This window comes from Coregonus lavaretus (assembly GCF_964263955.1).
Source record: "Coregonus lavaretus genome assembly, chromosome: 28".
NCBI lineage: Eukaryota > Metazoa > Chordata > Actinopteri > Salmoniformes > Salmonidae > Coregonus > Coregonus lavaretus.
The window spans coordinates 3883203-3901435 of record NC_140015.1 but is presented as its reverse complement, the minus strand read 5'-3'; the positions used below and the strand labels follow the sequence as shown (position 1 = coordinate 3901435).

The 18233-nt window shown below is 39.4% G+C and overlaps 1 protein-coding gene across 1 annotated transcript in view; it reads left to right on the top strand.

Annotated features, from left to right (window-relative positions):
- Positions 1-5715, top strand: part of LOC311104089 (uncharacterized protein) — a 30901-nt gene extending 25186 nt beyond the window's left edge. The window contains exons 12-14 of the mRNA XM_084145752.1: positions 4746-4858; positions 4951-5013; positions 5134-5715. Of these exons, the coding sequence (XP_084001878.1) occupies positions 4746-4858; positions 4951-5013; positions 5134-5181 (224 nt within the window). The 3' untranslated portion in view covers positions 5182-5715. The remainder of the gene's footprint in view (positions 1-4745; positions 4859-4950; positions 5014-5133) is intronic.
- The last annotated feature ends 12518 nt before the right edge of the window (positions 5716-18233 follow it).

Here is an 18233-nt window from a genome sequence, read left to right as displayed (position 1 = left end):
TGTCACATATCTCTCTCTCTCTCTCTCTCTCTCACACTCTCTCTCTCGTTAGTTAGTTACAGTATGCTCTTGGGTGGGCTGAGAATTCTTCACCACTTTCGTGGCCAGAAAGCCGCCACTATGTGTGTGTACTGTCATTGTGTGTGTGTAGCCGCTGTGTGTGTGTACGGAAGCAATGGGTGTGGAATCTGTGTGTGTCTGATCCAATCTCAGTCTCAGTCTCAAAGGGATCAATGATTAGTGAATAATTATGTTAACTACACTGAACAAAAATATAAATGCAACATGTAAAGTGTTGGAATATTCATTTCTCTACCATAAGCCGCTTCCAATGTCGTTTTAGAGAATTTGGCAGTACGTCCGACCGGCCTCACAACCGCAGACCACGTGTATGGTGTCGTGTGGGGTTATGGTATGGGCAGGCATAAGCTACGGATAACGAACACAATTGCATTTTATCAATGGCAATTAGAATGCACAAAAATACCATGACGACCAGTCATGTGAAATCTATAGATTAGGGCCTAATGAATTTATTTCAATTGACTGATTTCCTCATATGAACTGTAACTCATTAAATTCAATGAAGTTGTTGCATGTTGCGTTTATATTTTTGTTCAGTATACATACCTTTTTCTTTACATCTTTTTAGATACAAAAACTACAACAATATATACAACCAAGTTACACACCATAAATTACAGTAAGCATCTCTATAAATTTTGTCATACAATGATGTAACTTCTTTATTCAAAATCTTGATAAAATAATATTTTAGGTGAAAGTCAATATTTTTTCTGACATTTATTTTAGAAACATCATCGATCCCACCCAAAACGTCAACATCAACAGTAACAACAACAACACAACCACCATCATCATCACAAGAGAAGCAATTACAAAGTAAGTGTTTTAGCTTTGTTTATAGATATGCTACATGACCAAAAGTATGTGGACACCTGCTCGTTGAACATCCCCCTTTGCTGCTATGGAACATTGCTGTGGGGACTTGCTTCCATTCAGCCTCATACTTTTGTACATATATATATAGTGTAGATATATAGATACTATAGATAGATACAATAGATAGATAGATAGATACTACGATACGATCACCAAGGCGTGTTTTCACCCACTCTAGATAGAGTGGTTGGACACCCTACAGACATCAGGTTTATACAAACCAGTAATGTTGGGAATAAAATTCTAGGCAAGAATCATTAGGAAATAATGTGTTAATAAATTATTTCTTATAACACTGGTCGCGTGGCAGAGATAGAATGTTGGTCGCATGTGTGTTTGTCCTTTAGTCCAGGCCTTTGGAATACAAGGGTGAATCCTTAGGCCGGGCTAAGAACAATGCAGTGTGAAAAGGCCTATAGATTACACAAAAGTATGTGTGTGCCGCACATTATTTGGCAGCGTTAGTCTGTCCAGGGTGCCCTTTCCATGATGACCAGGGTCTACACATTATCAAAGGACTGTATTGTTAGCTATCATGACATCCTTATACTGTCACATATCTCTCTCTTGTTCTCTCTCTCTCTCTCTTCTCTCGTTAATTAGTTACAGTATGCTCTTGGCTGGGCTGAGAATTCTTCACCGCTTTCGTGGCCAGAAAGCCTGCCACTATGTGTGTGTACTGTCATTGTGTGTGTGTAGCCGCTGTGTGTGTGTACGGAAGTAACGGGTGTGGAATCTGTGTGTGTCTGATCCAATCTCAGTCTCAGTTTCAAAGGGATCAATGATTAGTGAATAATTATGTTAACTACACTGAACAAAAATATAAATGCAACATGTAAAGTGTTGGTTTCATGAGCTGAAATAAAATGTGCAGTTTTGTCACACAACACAATGCCACAGATGTCTCAAGCTTTGAGGGAGTGTGCAATTGACATGCTGACTGCAGGAATGTCCACCAGAACTGTTGCCAGAGAATTGAATATTCATTTCTCTACCATAAGCCGCTTCCAATGTCGTTTTAGAGAATTTGGCAGTACGTCCGACCGGCCTCACAACCACAGACCACGTGTATGGTGTCGTGTGGGGTTATGGTATGAGCAGGCATAAGCTACGGATAACGAACACAATTGCATTTTATCAATGGCAATTAGAATGCACAAAAATACCATGACGACCAGTCATGTGAAATCTATAGATTAGGGCTTAATGAATTTATTTCAATTGACTGATTTCCTCATATGAACTGTAACTCATTCAATTCAATGAAGTTGTTGCATGTTGCGTTTATATTTTTGTTCAGTATACATACCTTTTTCTTTACATCTTTTTAGATACAAAAACTACAACAATATATACAACCAAGTTACACACCATAAATTACAGTAAGCATCTCTATATATTTTGTCATACAATGATGTAACTTCTTTATTCAAAATCTTGATAAAATAATATTTTAGGTGAAAGTCAATATTTTTTCTGACATTTATTTTAGAAACATCATCGATCCCACCCAAAACGTCAACATCAACAGTAACAACAACAACACAACCACCATCATCATCACAAGAGAAGCAATTACAAAGTAAGTGTTTTAGCTTTGTTTATAGATACGCTACATGACCAAAAGTATGTGGACACCTGCTCGTTGAACATCCCCCTTTGCTGCTATGGAACATTGCTGTGGGGACTTGCTTCCATTCAGCCTCATACTTTTGTACATATATATATAGTGTAGATATATAGATACTATAGATAGATACGATAGATAGATAGATAGATAGATACTACGATACGATCACCAAGGCGTGTTTTCACCCACTCTAGATAGAGTGGTTGGACACCCTACAGACATCAGGTTTATACACACCATATTGTTAGCCATCATGACATCCTTATACTGTCACATATCTCTCTCTTGTTCTCTCTCTCTCTCTCTCTTCTCTCGTTAATTAGTTACAGTATGCTCTTGGCTGGGCTGAGAATTCTTCACAGCTTTCGTGGCCAGAAAGCCTGCCACTATGTGTGTGTACTGTCATTGTGTGTGTGTAGCCGCTGTGTGTGTGTACGGAAGTAATGGGTGTGGAATCTGTGTGTGTCTGATCCAATCTCAGTCTGTCTCAAAGGGATTAGTCTCTCTCTCTCTCTCTCTCTCTCTCTCTCTCTCTCTCTCTCTCTCGTTAGTTACAGTATGCTCTTGGCTGGGCTGAGAATTATTCACTGCTTGTAAAGTGTTGGTTTCATGAGCTGAAATAAAATGTGCAGTTTTGTCACACATGCAGGAATGTCCACCAGAGCTGTTGCCAGAGAATGTAATATTCATTTCTCTACCAATGTCTTTTTAGAGAATTTGGCAGTACGTTGCAAATTTATAAAAAATAAATATCACATTTACATAAGTATTCAGACCCTTTACTCAGTACTTTGTTGAAGCACCTTTGGCAGCGATTACAGCCTTGTGTCTTCTTGGGTATGATGCTACAAGCTTGGCACACCTGTATTTGGGGCGTTTCTCCCATTCTTCTCTGCAGATCCTCGCAAGCTCTGTCAGGTTGGATGGGGAGCGTCGCTGCACAGCTATTTTCAGGTCTCTCCAGAGATGTTCGATCAGGTTCAAGTCCGGGCTCTGGCTGGGCCACTCTAGGACATTCAGAGTCTTGTCCCATAGCAACTCCTGCGTTGTCTTGGCTGTGTGCTTAGGGTCGTTGTCTTGTGAACCTTCGCCCCCAGTCTGAGGTCCTGAGCGCTCTGGAGCAGCTTTCCATCAAGGATCTCTCTGTACTTTGCTCCATTAATCTTTCCCTCTATCCTGACTAGTCTCCCATTCAGGCCAAAGAGTTCAATCTTGGTTTCATCAGACCAGATCATCTTTTTTCTCATGGTCAGAGTCCTTTAGGTGCCTTTTGGCAAACTCCAAGCGGGCTGTCATGTGCCTTTTACTGAGGAGTGGCTTCCGTCTGGCCACTCTACCATAAAGGCCTGATTGGTGGAGTGCTGCAGAAATGGTTGTCCTTCTGGAAGGTTCTCCCATCTCCACAGAGGAACTCTGGAGCTCTGTCAGAGTGACCATTGGGTTCTTGGTCACCTCCCTGACCAAGGCTTTTCTCCCCCCATTTCTAATTTTGCCTGTGCGGCCAGCTCTAGGAAGAGTCTTGGTGGTTCCAAACTTCTTCCATTTAAGAATGATGGAGGCCACTGTGTTCTTGGGTACCTTCAATGCAGCAGAAATGTTTTGGTACCCTTTCCCAGATTTGTGCCTCGACACAATCCTGTCTCGGAGCTCTACGGACAATTCCTTCGACCTCATGGCTTGGTTTTTGCTCTGACATGCACTGTCAATTGTGGGACCTTATATAGACAGGTGTGTGCCTTTCCAAATCATGTCCAATCAATTTAATTTATCACAGGTGGTCTCCAATCAAGTTGTAGAAACATCTCAAGGATGATCAATGGAAAAATAATGCATTTCGAGTTTCATAGCAAAGGGTCTGAATACTTATGAGACTCGAAATTGAGCTCAGGTGCATCCTGTTTCCAATGATCATCCTCGATGTTTCTACAACCTGATTGGAGTCCACCTTTTTGCTTCGAAAAAAGTAATACTTTTCGCTCTGTCATTATAGGGTATTGTGGGTAGATTGGTGAGGAAGACATTTTATTTAATCCATTTTAGCGTAACAAAATGTGGAAAAGACAAGGGGTCCGAATACTTTACTAATACACTGTTGATACTATAGATAGATAAATACTGTATACTCATCTCTCTCCTCTTTGTTCTCTCCTAGGGGAGGTCATATCAGTCAGTACGTTGTTAGCTATCTCTCTGATAGCTAATATCATCCTTCTCTTGGGTGTTGTCTACTTGTGGACCCGGGGAAGACGCCAGCATGAAGGCCTGGTGAGTGTATGTGTGTGTGTGTGTGTGTGCATGCGTGTGTGCATGCGTGCATGTGTGCTTTCTGTGGCTAAAGTGCTTCTTGTATTTTTCAGTCTCCTGCAATGCCTGAACTGACAGTATTGAACAACGCAGTAGAGGTACATAGTCTGATGCAGGTAATATTCTCAGAATGCCACGGCTTGATGACTGATGATTTAGGGCACTATTCAATCGAACCCAAGAGTGGTTGGATTTGCATGTACTCAACAAAGTCTCTCTCGCTCTCTCTCTCTCAGAATGGCAACGGAGATGCTTTGCAGCACTGGCCCCATTCAGAGGAATAATCCATCTCTCTTCCATCTGCCGCCATTTCCCCCTTGCTTTCCCAGATGACAATGGATAAATATATGTCCTGAGCCAGAGAAATGGAGACAACAGTCCTGTCTCTCTGTCACACACACAGTTCACACTTCCAGGGCTGAGGCCAGAACTCTTCTTCTCCTGCAATCTGGAGATACTGTTGCAGACTTCACAACAAAAGCATTTTTGGACTTCAGAACAAAAGCATTTGAACGTCATAATAAAAGCCTATGGACTTCACTATAAAAGCCTATGAACTTTATAATAAAAGCTCCCCTCCTTGTGTTTCAATGAGGAGAATGGGAGAACTAATAAATATTTGTCTGTCAAGAGTCTCTAAAAACAAGACTTCGATTAAGGGAACACGGTGGTCTTGAATGACCACCCCCTGCCTTCAGCTGTCCATTCAGGCCAAAGATAATATATTCATGTGAATGGGAAGAAAACGATGTGCGATGAACAACAAGATTAACCTTTTAGGGGCGTATATTGGAACCAAGATGGTTCGAAATTGAGTATTATTGGCTGATGTGGCTGTGTTACCAGATGAAAGGGGATTTTATGATGCAGAGGGACATCAGAAAAATATCACTGGAAACTGGAAAGTGAATGTATATATATATATATATATTTATATACAATGCATTCGGAAAGTATTCAGACCCCTTTACTTTTTCCACATTTGTTACGTTAGTCTTATTCTAGAATGGATTAAATGTTTTTCCTCATCAATCTACACACAATACCCCATAATGACAAAGCGAAAACAGGTTTTTCAAAATGTTTGTAAATGCATTAAAAATAAACTACTGAAATACCGTATTTACATAAGTATTCAGACCCTTTGCTATGAGACTCGAAATTGAGCTCAGGTGCATCCTGTTCCATTGATCATCATTGAGATGTTTCTACAACTTGATTGGAGTCCACCTGTGGTAAATTCAATTGATTGGACATGATCTGGAAAGGCACACACCTGTCTATATAAAGTCCCACAGTTGACAGTGCATGTCAGAGCAAAAACCAAGCCATGGGGTCGAAGGAGCTAGAGCTCTGAGACAGGATTGTTTCGAGGCACAGATCTGGGGAAGGGTACCAAAACATTGCAGCATTGAAGATCCCCAAGAACACAGTGGCCTCCATCATTCTTAAATGGAAGAAGTTTGGAACCACCAAGACTCTTCCTAGAGCTGGCCGCCCGGCCCAACTGAGTAATCGGGAGAGAAGGGCCTTGGTCAGGGAGGTGACCAAGAACCTGATGATCACTCTGACAGAGCTCCAGAGTTCCTTTGTGGAAATGGGAGAACCTTCCAGAAGGACAACCATCTCTGCAGCACTCCACCAATCAGGCCTTTATGGTAGTGGCCAGATGGAAGCCACTCCTCAGTAAAAGGCACATGACAGCCCGCTTGGCGTTTGCCAAAAGGCACCTAAAGGACTCTCAGACCATGAGAAACAAGATTATCTGGTCTGATTAAACCAAGATTGAACTCTTTGGCCTGAATGCCAAGCGTCACATCTGGAGGAAACCTGGCATCATCCCTACGGTGAAGCATGGTGGTGGCAGCATCATCATGCTGTGGGGATGTTTTTCAGCGGCAGGGACTGGGAGGCTAGTCAGGATCGTGGGAAAGATGAACAGAGCAAAGTACAGAGAGATCCTTGATGAAAGCCTGCTCCAGAGTGCTCAGGACCGACTGGGGTGAAGGTTCACCTTCCAACAGGACAACAACCAGAGCCCGATCGAACATCTCTGGAGAGACCTGAAAATAGCTGTGCAGCGACGCTCCCCATCCAACCTGACAGAGCTTGAGAGGATCTGCAGAGAAGAATGGGAGAAACTCCCCAAATATAGGTGTGCCAAGCTTGTAGCGTCATACCCAAGACGACACAAGGCTGTAATCGCTGTCAAAGGTGCTTCAACAAAGTACTGAGTGAAGGGTCTCAATACTTTTTTTTTAATATACATTTGCAAAACTTTCTAAAAACCCGTTTTTACTTTGTCATTATTGGGTATTGTGTGTAAATTGATGTGGGGGGGACTATTTAATCAATTTTAGAATAAGGCTGTGACGTAACAAAATGTGGAAAAAGTCAAGGGGTCTGAATACATTCCGAATGCACTGTGTATATGTATATATATATATATATATATATATATATATATATATATATATATATATATATATATATGTATGTATGTGTGTGTATATATTCTTTTTTTCTATTTAACTATTTGCTTTATCTGCACCTTATGATAAACATTACTAGCAACATCATAAAAGGTTGGTATCATTTATATGTTTTGCAGAGACTGTACAAATTGTGTGTGTGTGTGTGTTCTCTTTTGGTACAGTGAGAGATGCTGTTGTTTCCTTATCAGTGTTATCCCAAGACATATTTCTATAGGTGTGGCTCAAAAGCCCCAACAATTTTTCATTGACGGGTACATTACTTGCGTGCTGTATGCAATTTGTAAATAATCTTTACATCTAAAAGGTTTGTTAACAAGTGTTTTATACACAGGATCTGTTTAACATACTTTGTGGTCCGGTTTCCCTGACACAGATTAAGTCTAGTCCAAGACTAAAAATGTATTTCCATGGAGATTCTCCATTGAGCATGCTTTTTACTCCAGGACTAGGCTTAGAGCTCTATTCAATCTGTATCGCGGATGTGCAGCGTTACAGCATGATTGAGATTTAAAGGTAATGTTCCCACGTTAGCGGAGACTGCATTCACGGTAAATGTTGTATATGTCGGATCAATCTGAAATTACCTTAACATTTCTTTCGCGCAATCTGTAACGCTTCAGTGATACAGATTGAATAGAGCCCTTAGTCTTTGTCTGGGAAATCTTACCCACACTCTGAAAAGAAAAGGTTCCTGGAGTATCCTTTAGGGGTTCTTCAAGTTGAAACTGTGGGGGAATCCCTATAAGTTCTTCGAAGAACCCCTAAAGGGGGCCAGTATGAAAAATAAAAAAATAATGTATGCACTCACTAACTGTAAGTCGCTCTGGATAAGAGCGTCTGCTAAATGACTAAAATGTCAATGTAAATGTTTAAAAGGGTTCTTCAAATAACCCCTTTTAATGGATCCTTGAAGAACCTTTTGAAAACCCTTTTGGGGTTAAGTTTTGAACTACCACCCCCTCCCCTATTATTATTATTATTATTATTATTATTATTATAGTATAACGATAACACAATATTTTAGTTCTCAGTGTTTATTATGATTTTAGTGGCAAAGCAGAATAAAAAAACAAAATATAAGGTTAACTCCCAGCAGAGCCCCAAGTCCAATGGGTGGCGCAGTGGTCTAAGGCACTGCATCGCAGTTCTAGCTGTGCCACTAGAGATCCTGGTTCGTGTCCAGGCTCTGTCGCAGCCGGACGCGACCGGGAGACCCATGGGCGGCGCACAATTGGTCCAGCGTCGTCCAAGGTAGGGGAGGGTTTGGCCGGCAGGGATGTGGGTTCGTTTCCCACGGGGGGCCAGTATAAATAAATAAAAAATTTAAAACATGTATGCATTCACTAACTGTAAAGTCGCTCTGCATAAGAGCGTCTGCTAAATGAATAAAATGTAAATATATATCCTCTGGCATGTTGATGTTAATGTGTTGATGTTCTCTGTATCCATAGCCAGAATGATTTTGAAGTGCATGGTGATCGAACAGGTTTCCTGTTATATTCATCAGAGGTGTAGGGAGGGTGAAGTCTGTGAATCCAAAAAATAGTAATTATACAGATGATTAACAAAACATGCACACGACAGAATTCCTACCTTGGTTTTTGTGGTGAATGTGAATGAAAAAAACTGTTTTTGATTTTCATACACATACCTTGTCCATAATGTAGAGGCCTATGGGATATTCATTGTAGAGGTAAGGGAGGAGGATGGTAAATGTGTTCTGCATAACATACTAATACCAATTGACATACCTTTGTATGCCTCCTCATCTGTATACCTGCAGACACAGACACAAAAGTGAGCAGTTCAGTCATCTGCACGAAATACAGCTAGCCTTCAACATATTCTTACCTCTTTGTTGATTGATATCCATTGAATTGTGTCCATTTTCTGTTTTAGAAAGATTGGCACAAATATGAAAAGATAGATGGTATCATCATAAACAATATCAATTTAGATCATACAAGGGACAAATATTACCTTAAATTGAGATCTTTAGATTTTTCAGTTAAGTGCTTGCACCTGCTGTCCTTTCAAATTCAAATCCAAGTGTTTCAGTTGTGCAGTTAGGTTCCTGCAAGAACCCCCACCAACTAAGGAGATTCCTCGATGAACCCCACCTACTATGGGGGTTTTGGAAGAACTTTTTTAGAGCCATTTTCAGTGCCAAGAACCCTAACGTTCTTCGAAGAACTTTGAGGATCTTAGAAGAACCCTTGTTGAACCCCTAATTTTTAGGAAGTAAGCAGTCTATGGACAAAGTATGACAGAAATCAATGCTTTGTTTCCACTGTTTCAAATGCTAATTATGTAGCATTTGTGGCACAAATCCAATGCAAGTCAATGGGAACAACATTAGCATTTTAAAGCTTCATATCCAAATCATCTTCCTAAAGTATATAAAAATGGCTTTTGTAGCTCTTACTTAGAGATTATTTGGACATGAAGAACGAAAATGCTTATGTTGTTCCCATTTGTGCCAGAAATGCTAAAAAGACAGGTAAATAAAACCAAAGCATGGATTGCTGTCATACCTTGTCCATAGACTGCTTACAGGGTAAGGAAACCAATATGTCCCTTTGTAAAATGTTGCACTATCCCTTTAAGGAGATGGATTTGGGGTAAGGCCCTACAATAGACTAGTGTCCTGTCCATGGGGTGTACTACTTGTACATCAAGCTGCCTCATGCATTAGAATCTGGAGATAGGCTCCTGACCTATGGGCCATTCTGGCTTGGACAAGGCTTACTTAATTACTTTACTTTAATTATAACTATGTTATCTATATAGATCCTGCAACCACCACCCACCCATTCACATAATATTGTTTTAGGGCTGGACACAAATTAAGCCTAGTATTCTCTATTAAAATGCTTTTTAGTACAGGACTAGCCTTAATCTGTGTCCAGGAAACTGGCCCTTAATGTTTTGTATATTCCTTATAGGTTCTAAGTCTGTCATATAGTGAAAATACAATCATTGAACTATTATTATATATATTTTCCCCATTACCCAGAAACACAATTGTTGCTCTTTGCGCTCCACACGTTCTTGAGTCAGAAAGAACACACTTCAACTGAATTTTAATAGCACAGTTAGAGCAAGACATAGTTAGGTTTCAGATACAAGATGGCGTATTGAATACACAGTGGTACAAATCACCTCAAGATAAAAACATAATATTCAGTATCAGAAAGTTAGACTAAATATTAGCACTTCATATATTTGAGGGTAATAACATTCAATCTGGATAATAACACAAAACAAATTTTAAGGCTAGAGAAATGTATCGACAAATATTACAACAACACGCAACACCCAAACATGACGGAAGATAAACGAGGAGAATCAATATCCAAGAGAGAACGCGACTCCTCGACTGATACAGATGATTTATGCTTTTTACCAATGGGACTGGTAAGTGTGGAAAGCGACCTGTTGAAGTCGATAAATGACAAACTGGGCATACTAGAGTTGGTCAGTAATGATGTAAAAGAGTTGAAGGCGAGTCTTGAAATGAGTGATAATGGAGAACGATACAAAAAAAATTAAAAGGTACAGTCACGAAGATAGAAACGGACGTTACAGAACTTAAAAAGGAGAACAACTTTCTGAGAGAAGCCTTACTAGACATACAAACTAGATCGATGAGAGAAAATCTAGTACTTACGGGTATCCAGGAAAAAGAAGGAGAGATTACCGAAAAAATTGTGAAGGACTTCTTTCTTACATCGCTTCAAATCCCACTCGAGGCTGTCGATAAAATCCAACTTGAACGTGTACACGGTTTCGGACAAATAGGACAGAGATATGAGCGTCCAATCGTTGCCAAATTTGCTTTTTTTAAGGATAAAGTTATGGTTAAAAGCCTAGGTAAAAGACTTGCTGGCACGAAAATAGGCATGAATGATCAGTTCCCGAGGGAGATTGCAGAACGGCGCAAAGTTCTGTACCCAATCTTGAAGAATTTTTTTTAGGAAAGGGAAGCATGTAGCTCTCATTGTCGATGAACTGTATATTGACAACCAAATGTTCTGCGACACAAAGACTACTCCATGGCTATTCTGAAAGTTCTAATAGAGTCGAATAATGGAACACCCAATACTAGCCATGGTAGGGATTGTAATAATAAAGCACATTTATAGTATGTATAGTATTTTATAAAGGGATAAGACGGTATTACAAGAAAATATAACAAGCAAAATAATACATCTTTAAATACAACTAAATTAGAACACAAGTACTCAATCAACATAGTGGAGATAAAAACATAGCAAACAGAAGGCACAGTATGTGGGTATGTGTTGATGAATTGTGATGGTAGGTGTCTTTGGAAAAGTGTAGAAAGTGAGTGAGAAAGGAAATGGTTGCATATCCCAGAACCAACGTGTGTTTGTGAGCAGGGGTTGTGAGAGAGAGCTTTCAATTTTGTGCAGATTAGGGATATACATTTTAAAATATAGCATACATCGAATCTATTTTTTTATTGTCCTATCATGATGGAACGATCCCCAACCCTATATCCTAGACATCCACCTGAGCAACCCATACACCAAAGAGAAGTCCCCATCTGTTTCCTATATGCAGCCAAAACTAAATAAATAATAAATGCGGTCAGAGACCTACTTGAGCAGCACCGCCCCCTCAAGATTCTGAGCCTGCCTGGCAGGGTTGGTCCTACAAAGCCAGAGCCCCCTGATGGGAGAGCATAATATACAAGGAAATTCTCAAAGCTGCTAATGAGAACCTTGACAACGTTGTACCTAGCCGGTGGGGATTCCGGTGGGGTACCCTCACCCAGGTAGTGGCAGTGCTGGCAACACGGGCTGCAGTAACCCATGGGGAGGGGGTCACACTCGGACAATCAGAGAGGGGGCTTATTATTGTGGCCCAGGTGGCACAAAATAATCAAAGGTCTGACTGCACGGAGATGCTTGAGAAAAATGGTTACAACGGGGGACTAGAGTGTTTGTGTCTCAGGTGAAGAGGGTGGATCTGATCTCCATCACCTAGGACTTGACATAGATTAAATAGATTAATCAAATCTCACATTGTTGTCAATTTTTGCTCAATCTTGCATGCTTTCTCAAACAGCTGTAACTGTATATGCATTCGTAAATCAGGTCCTTTCTTGAGTTGGGCTCTGGGATGTAACAACCGTTGAGCATCTGATCTTATGGTTGATTGTGGAGGAAAGGGGTTGAGTGTGTTAGAGTATGTGCGTGTGTGAAAATGAATCAAAGCCTATTGGATGATAACTTGTTTTTAACTAGGAAAGAGGAATTTATAACTGATTTTTTCCGACATAACATAGGTACAGCAAATCCCCTTATTGTATGGGACACCTTTAAATTTGCCTTTAGAGGCCATGCAATTCAGCACTCATCTCGAAAACAAAAGCAATTTAGGTCAAAAGAGTCCATACTAACAAAATAAATAGAAGGTCTAACAGAACAGATAGATAGCAGGGTGGCAGGTAGCTTAGTGGTTAAGAGTGTTGTGCCAGTAACCAAAAGGTCGCTGGTTCTAATCCCCGAGCTGACTAGGTGAAAAATCTGTCGATGTGCCCTTGAGCAAGGCACTCAACCCTAATTGCTCCTGTAATTCAATCTGGATTAGAGCGTCTGCTAAATGACAAAACATTTTTAATTTAAAATGCAATAAAATATGTAACATAGAGGCTCAGAATAAATTAGAGGGAAAACAAAAAATATTGAGAAACTTATTCAAGAAAGATCAAGTGTAATACATTATAAAAATAAAGCAAGCTGGATGGAATATGGGGAAAAATGCACAAAATATTTTTTTTTATCTTCAACATTGTCACGATCGTTGAACGGAGTGGACCAAGGCGCAGCGTGATGAACGAACATACTTTATTATCAATAGTGATAACAAGAACAAAACAACAAACGATAACGACACGTGAAGTCCTAGGCTACAAAATACAACCAACACGGAACAAGATCCCACAACTACTGTGGGAAACCAGCCTGTCTAAATGTGGTTCCCAATCAGAGACAACCAGCAACAGCTGACACTCGTTGCCTCTGATTGAGAACCACTCTGGCCAACATAGAAATAGAACAACTAGATAATTAACATAGAACACAAAACACATAGAATCTACACACCCTGGCTCAACATATAGAGTCCCCAGAGTCAGGGTGTGACAAACATAGGAATGCTACCAAAAATAATTTACTGAAACTGGTTACAAATGACGGAGTCACCCATGATTCACCAAATTATATTTTGAAGGAGGAAACAAAGTACTTTAAGCATATGTTTTTGTTTCAGTCGCCTCTATCTCCTCTAACTGAAGCTAATTGTAGAGATGTTTTTTCTATTGATAATGTAAAATCAACAGCCATACAGAAAGACTCATGTGAAGGTGAAATTACATTGGAGGAACTTCTGGATACCATTAGACTTAAAGTCTGGGAAAACTCCAGGGTTGGATGGCATACCAGTCGAGGTACACCAAACCTTTTTTGATATACTCAGAGGAACGATATTAGCATGTTTTAACCACTCCCATGTAAATGGTAGATTATCAAACACTCAAGAAGAAGGTCTGATGTCATTCTTACTGAAACAGGATACAAGTGGAAAATATAAAGTAAAAAAATAATTGGAGGCCCCTTACACTTCAGTGTTGTGATGCAAAAACTCTAGAAAAATGTAAAGCGCATGGAATTAAAAAGGTATTGTCGGACATTATTCATTCTAATCAGACAGGTTTTTTACATGGACGATACATTGGAGATAATATAAGGCAAGTACTGGAAACAGTAGAACACTATGAAAAATCTGGGAAACCAGGCCTGCTATTCATAGCAGACTTCGAAAAGGCATTTGATAAAGTACGACTGGGGTTTATATATAAATGCCTGGAGCATTTCAATTTAGGAGAATCTCTTATAAATTGGGTTAAAATCATGTATAGTAACCCTAGGTGTAAAATAGTAATTAATGGCTATTTCTCATAAAGTTTTTAACTGTCAAGAGGAGTAAAACAAGGTTGTCCACTATCGGCATATCTATTTATTATGGCAATCGAGATGTTAGCTATTAAAATCAGATCCAACAATAATATCAAGGGATTAGAAATCCAGGGCTTAAAAACAATTGTACGCTGATGATGTTTTCTTTTAAATCCACAACTTGATAAAAAACCATTTTGTTTTGACAAAATTTAAAAATTTAAAAAAGGTATAATCTCCGTAAATTATATCATCGGTAGGACTGGTGGAGTTATGTCGCACATGCAGCTAACACAAACATATGGAAATGTCTGCTCTACCCAAAATGACAACCAAATAATTGCAGCATTACCGCAAAAATTGAAGAGGAAAGTGGAAGGGGGAAAAAGTAAGGAACTTGTCTGTCGGCCTTGCATTAAAGAACATAATTGGTTAAAGAAAATTGTGATAAATAAAAAAGTATACCAGTTTCATTTAAGGACTAAAGGATTGACAGCCATCCCATATAGATTGCAAAATAGTTGGGAAGAGATTTTTGACGTACCGATTCCATGGCATAGTGTTTATGAACTGATACGCAAAACGACACCGGATTCAAAACTTAGAATGTTTCAATTTAAATTATCATATAAAATTCTTGCTACCAAGAGAATGTTATTTATATGGGGGATACAATCTTCCCAGCTCTGCAGATTTTGCTGCGAAGAGACAGAAACATTAGATAATTTGTTTTGGTACTGTCCATTTGTAGCCTGTTTTTGGACACAGGTCCAGGAATGGCTAAAGGATTGTAATATTTACCTGGAGCTAACCCTGCAGATAGCATTACTGGGTGATCTGAAAAGTCATAGTCAATCGATCAATAACATAATAATACTTTTAGCAAAAATGTTTATTTTCAATTTACAATCTGTAGAAACAATGAGAAAAGAAAGGTTCAGAACTTTTGTAAAACATCACAGTACAGTTGAAAAATATATGGCAAATAGAAATCCAATATGGATGGTGTTAAGAGATACCGTTGAAGTCGGAAGTTTACATACACTTAGGTTGGAGTCATTAAAACTCGTTTTTCAGCCACTCCACAAATGTCTTGTTAACAAACTATAGTTTTGGCAAGTCGGTTAGGACATCTACTTTGTGCATGACACAAGTAATTTTTCCAACGATTGTTTACAGACAGATTATTTCACTTATAATTAGCTGTATCACAATTCCGGTGGGTCAGAAGTTTACATACACTAAGTTGACTATGTCTTTAAACAGCTTGGGAAATTCCAGAAAATGATGTCATGGCTTTAAAAGCTTCTGATAGGCTAATTGACATCATTTGAGTCAATTGGAGGTGTACATTTGGATGTATTTCAAGGCCTACCTTCATTCTCAGTGCCTCTTTGCTTGACATCATGGGAAAATCAAAAGAAATCAGCCAAGACCTCAGAAAAAGAATTGTAGACCTCCACAAGTCTGGTTCATCCTTGGGAGCAATTTCCAAACGCCTGAAGGTACCACGTTCATCTGTACAATCAATAGTATGCAAGTAAAAACACCATGGGACCACGCAGCCGTCATACCGCTCAGGAAGGAGACGCGTTCTGTCTCCTAGAGATGAACGTACTTTGGTGCGAAAAGTGCAAATCAATCCCAGAACAACAACAAAGGACCTTGTGAAGATGCTGGACGAAACAGGTACAAAAGTATCTATATCCACAGTAAAAACGAGTCCTATATCGACATAACCTGAAAGGCCGCTCAGCAAGGAAGAAGCCACTGCTCCAAAACCGCCATAAAAAAGCCAGACTACGGTTTGCAACTGCACATGGGGACAAAGATCGTACTTTTTGGAGAAATGTCCTCTGGTCTGATGAAACAAAAATAGAACTGTTTGGCCATAATGACCATTGTTATGTTTGGAGGAAAAAGGTGGTTCCTTGCAAGCCGAAGGACACCATCCCAACCGTGAAGCACGGGGGTGGCAGCATCATGCTGTGGGGGTACTTTGCTGCAGGAGGGACTGGTGCACTTCACAAAATAAATGGCATCATGAGGAAGGAAAGTTATGTGGATATATTGAAGCAACATCTCAAGACATCAGACAGGAAGTTAAAGCTTGGTCGCAAATGGGTCTTCCAAATGGACAATGACCCCAAGCATACTTCCAAAGTTGTGGCAAAATGGCTTAAGGACAACAAAGTCAAGGTATTGGAGTGGCCATCACAAAACCTTGACCTCAATCCTATAGAACATTTGTGGTTAGAACTGAAAAAGCATGTGCGAGCAAGGAGGCCTACAAACCTGACTCAGTTACACCAGCTCTCTCAGGAGGAATGGGCCAAAATTCACCCAACTTATTGTGGGAAGCTTGTGGAAAGCTACCAAAACGTTTGACCCAAGTTAAACAATTTAAAGGCATTGCTACCAAATACTAATTGAGTGTATGTAAACTTCTGACCCACTGGGAATGTGATGAAAGAAATAAAAGCTGAAATAAATCATTTTCTCTACTATTATTCGGACATTTCACTTTCTTAAAATAAAGTGGTGATCCTAACTGACCTAAGACAGGGAATTTTTACCAGGATTAAATGTCAGGAATTGTGAAAAACTGAGTTTAAATGTATTTGGCTAAGGTGTATGTAAACTTCTGACTTCAACTGTAGATGGGTGGTGTTGAATGAAGTTGAAGGATGGGACTAATAACAACTAACAACAACTAATAACAACAAGATAACTAATAATGTAAAGCATACTGTGTCCATAATAATTATATAGGTTATAGGTTGAGCGCTTTTGTGAATGAGCACAGTTAGAAAGATATGGCATATAGAAGCAACCCGGATGGACATCATGAAAATGATCGGAGAGGTTGAGGGTAGAGGAAGTTCAGGAGTAAAACCAAACAAAATATAATTATTGTAAAATTGACTGTGTCTATAAAATGTATATAGTATGTATAAGCTGGAAGTAGAGGCCTAAGCATGTAGAGTAGAGGCCTAAGCACATATGTGTATGTGTGTATATATATATATATATATATATATATTTGCGAGAGAAAAAAACATATGATGGAAGTTACAATCTATCTGCAATATTAAAGCTGATCTACCCTGTAAAAAAAGAAAGGAAAAAATGACATAGTTACTTGGTTGTAACACAATGTTGATTTGGACTTTGGCTCTCAATGAAGCTAGAGATTGAGGTCCAAGGGTAAATGTTTTTGTGGCCATTCCAATTGTTCTTTAACATTGAGCAAAGGAAGGGGGAAGTTATTGTATGATTGAGGCAACAATGTGTTGAATTGTTGTTGTTTAAAAAAATAATAATGTGTGGTTGAGAAGGTTGGAGCCTTTTCATTTGTTTTATTTGTCCACAAATGTTACTGTACCATATGATGTTGTAAAGAAAGTTTATGTTATGATGAATTGTGGGGTATAATCGTATCATCAAACACATACCCCTGGCCTAAGTCATCAAGAACGTAATCCTGTTCCCAAATCCACATTTTCAGTTCAAAAGTCCAGTGTTCAAACATTTCCTTCCTGTTGCTGAAAAATATGCTTTGATGGTGTAACTTACAAAATGCATTCACTGCCAGTGATCTATGGTCCCTATGAGGTCATAATGGAATTAGATCAGCGGTGCTACTATATTTTGGTTTAAAGGAGCTACATGTAATAATTTCAGTGATTATTTCCATTTCCTCAGGTCTTTGAGGGACACTGCTTGGAAATACTTGATATGGCCTAGTACTGCTTTCTTAGCTAGACATGTTTTGTTTTGTGAGCCATTCCTTACTCAAATGTATTTAAGCACACTACATATGCATCCCTCTCTTGGAAACTGGTCAGTTGTATT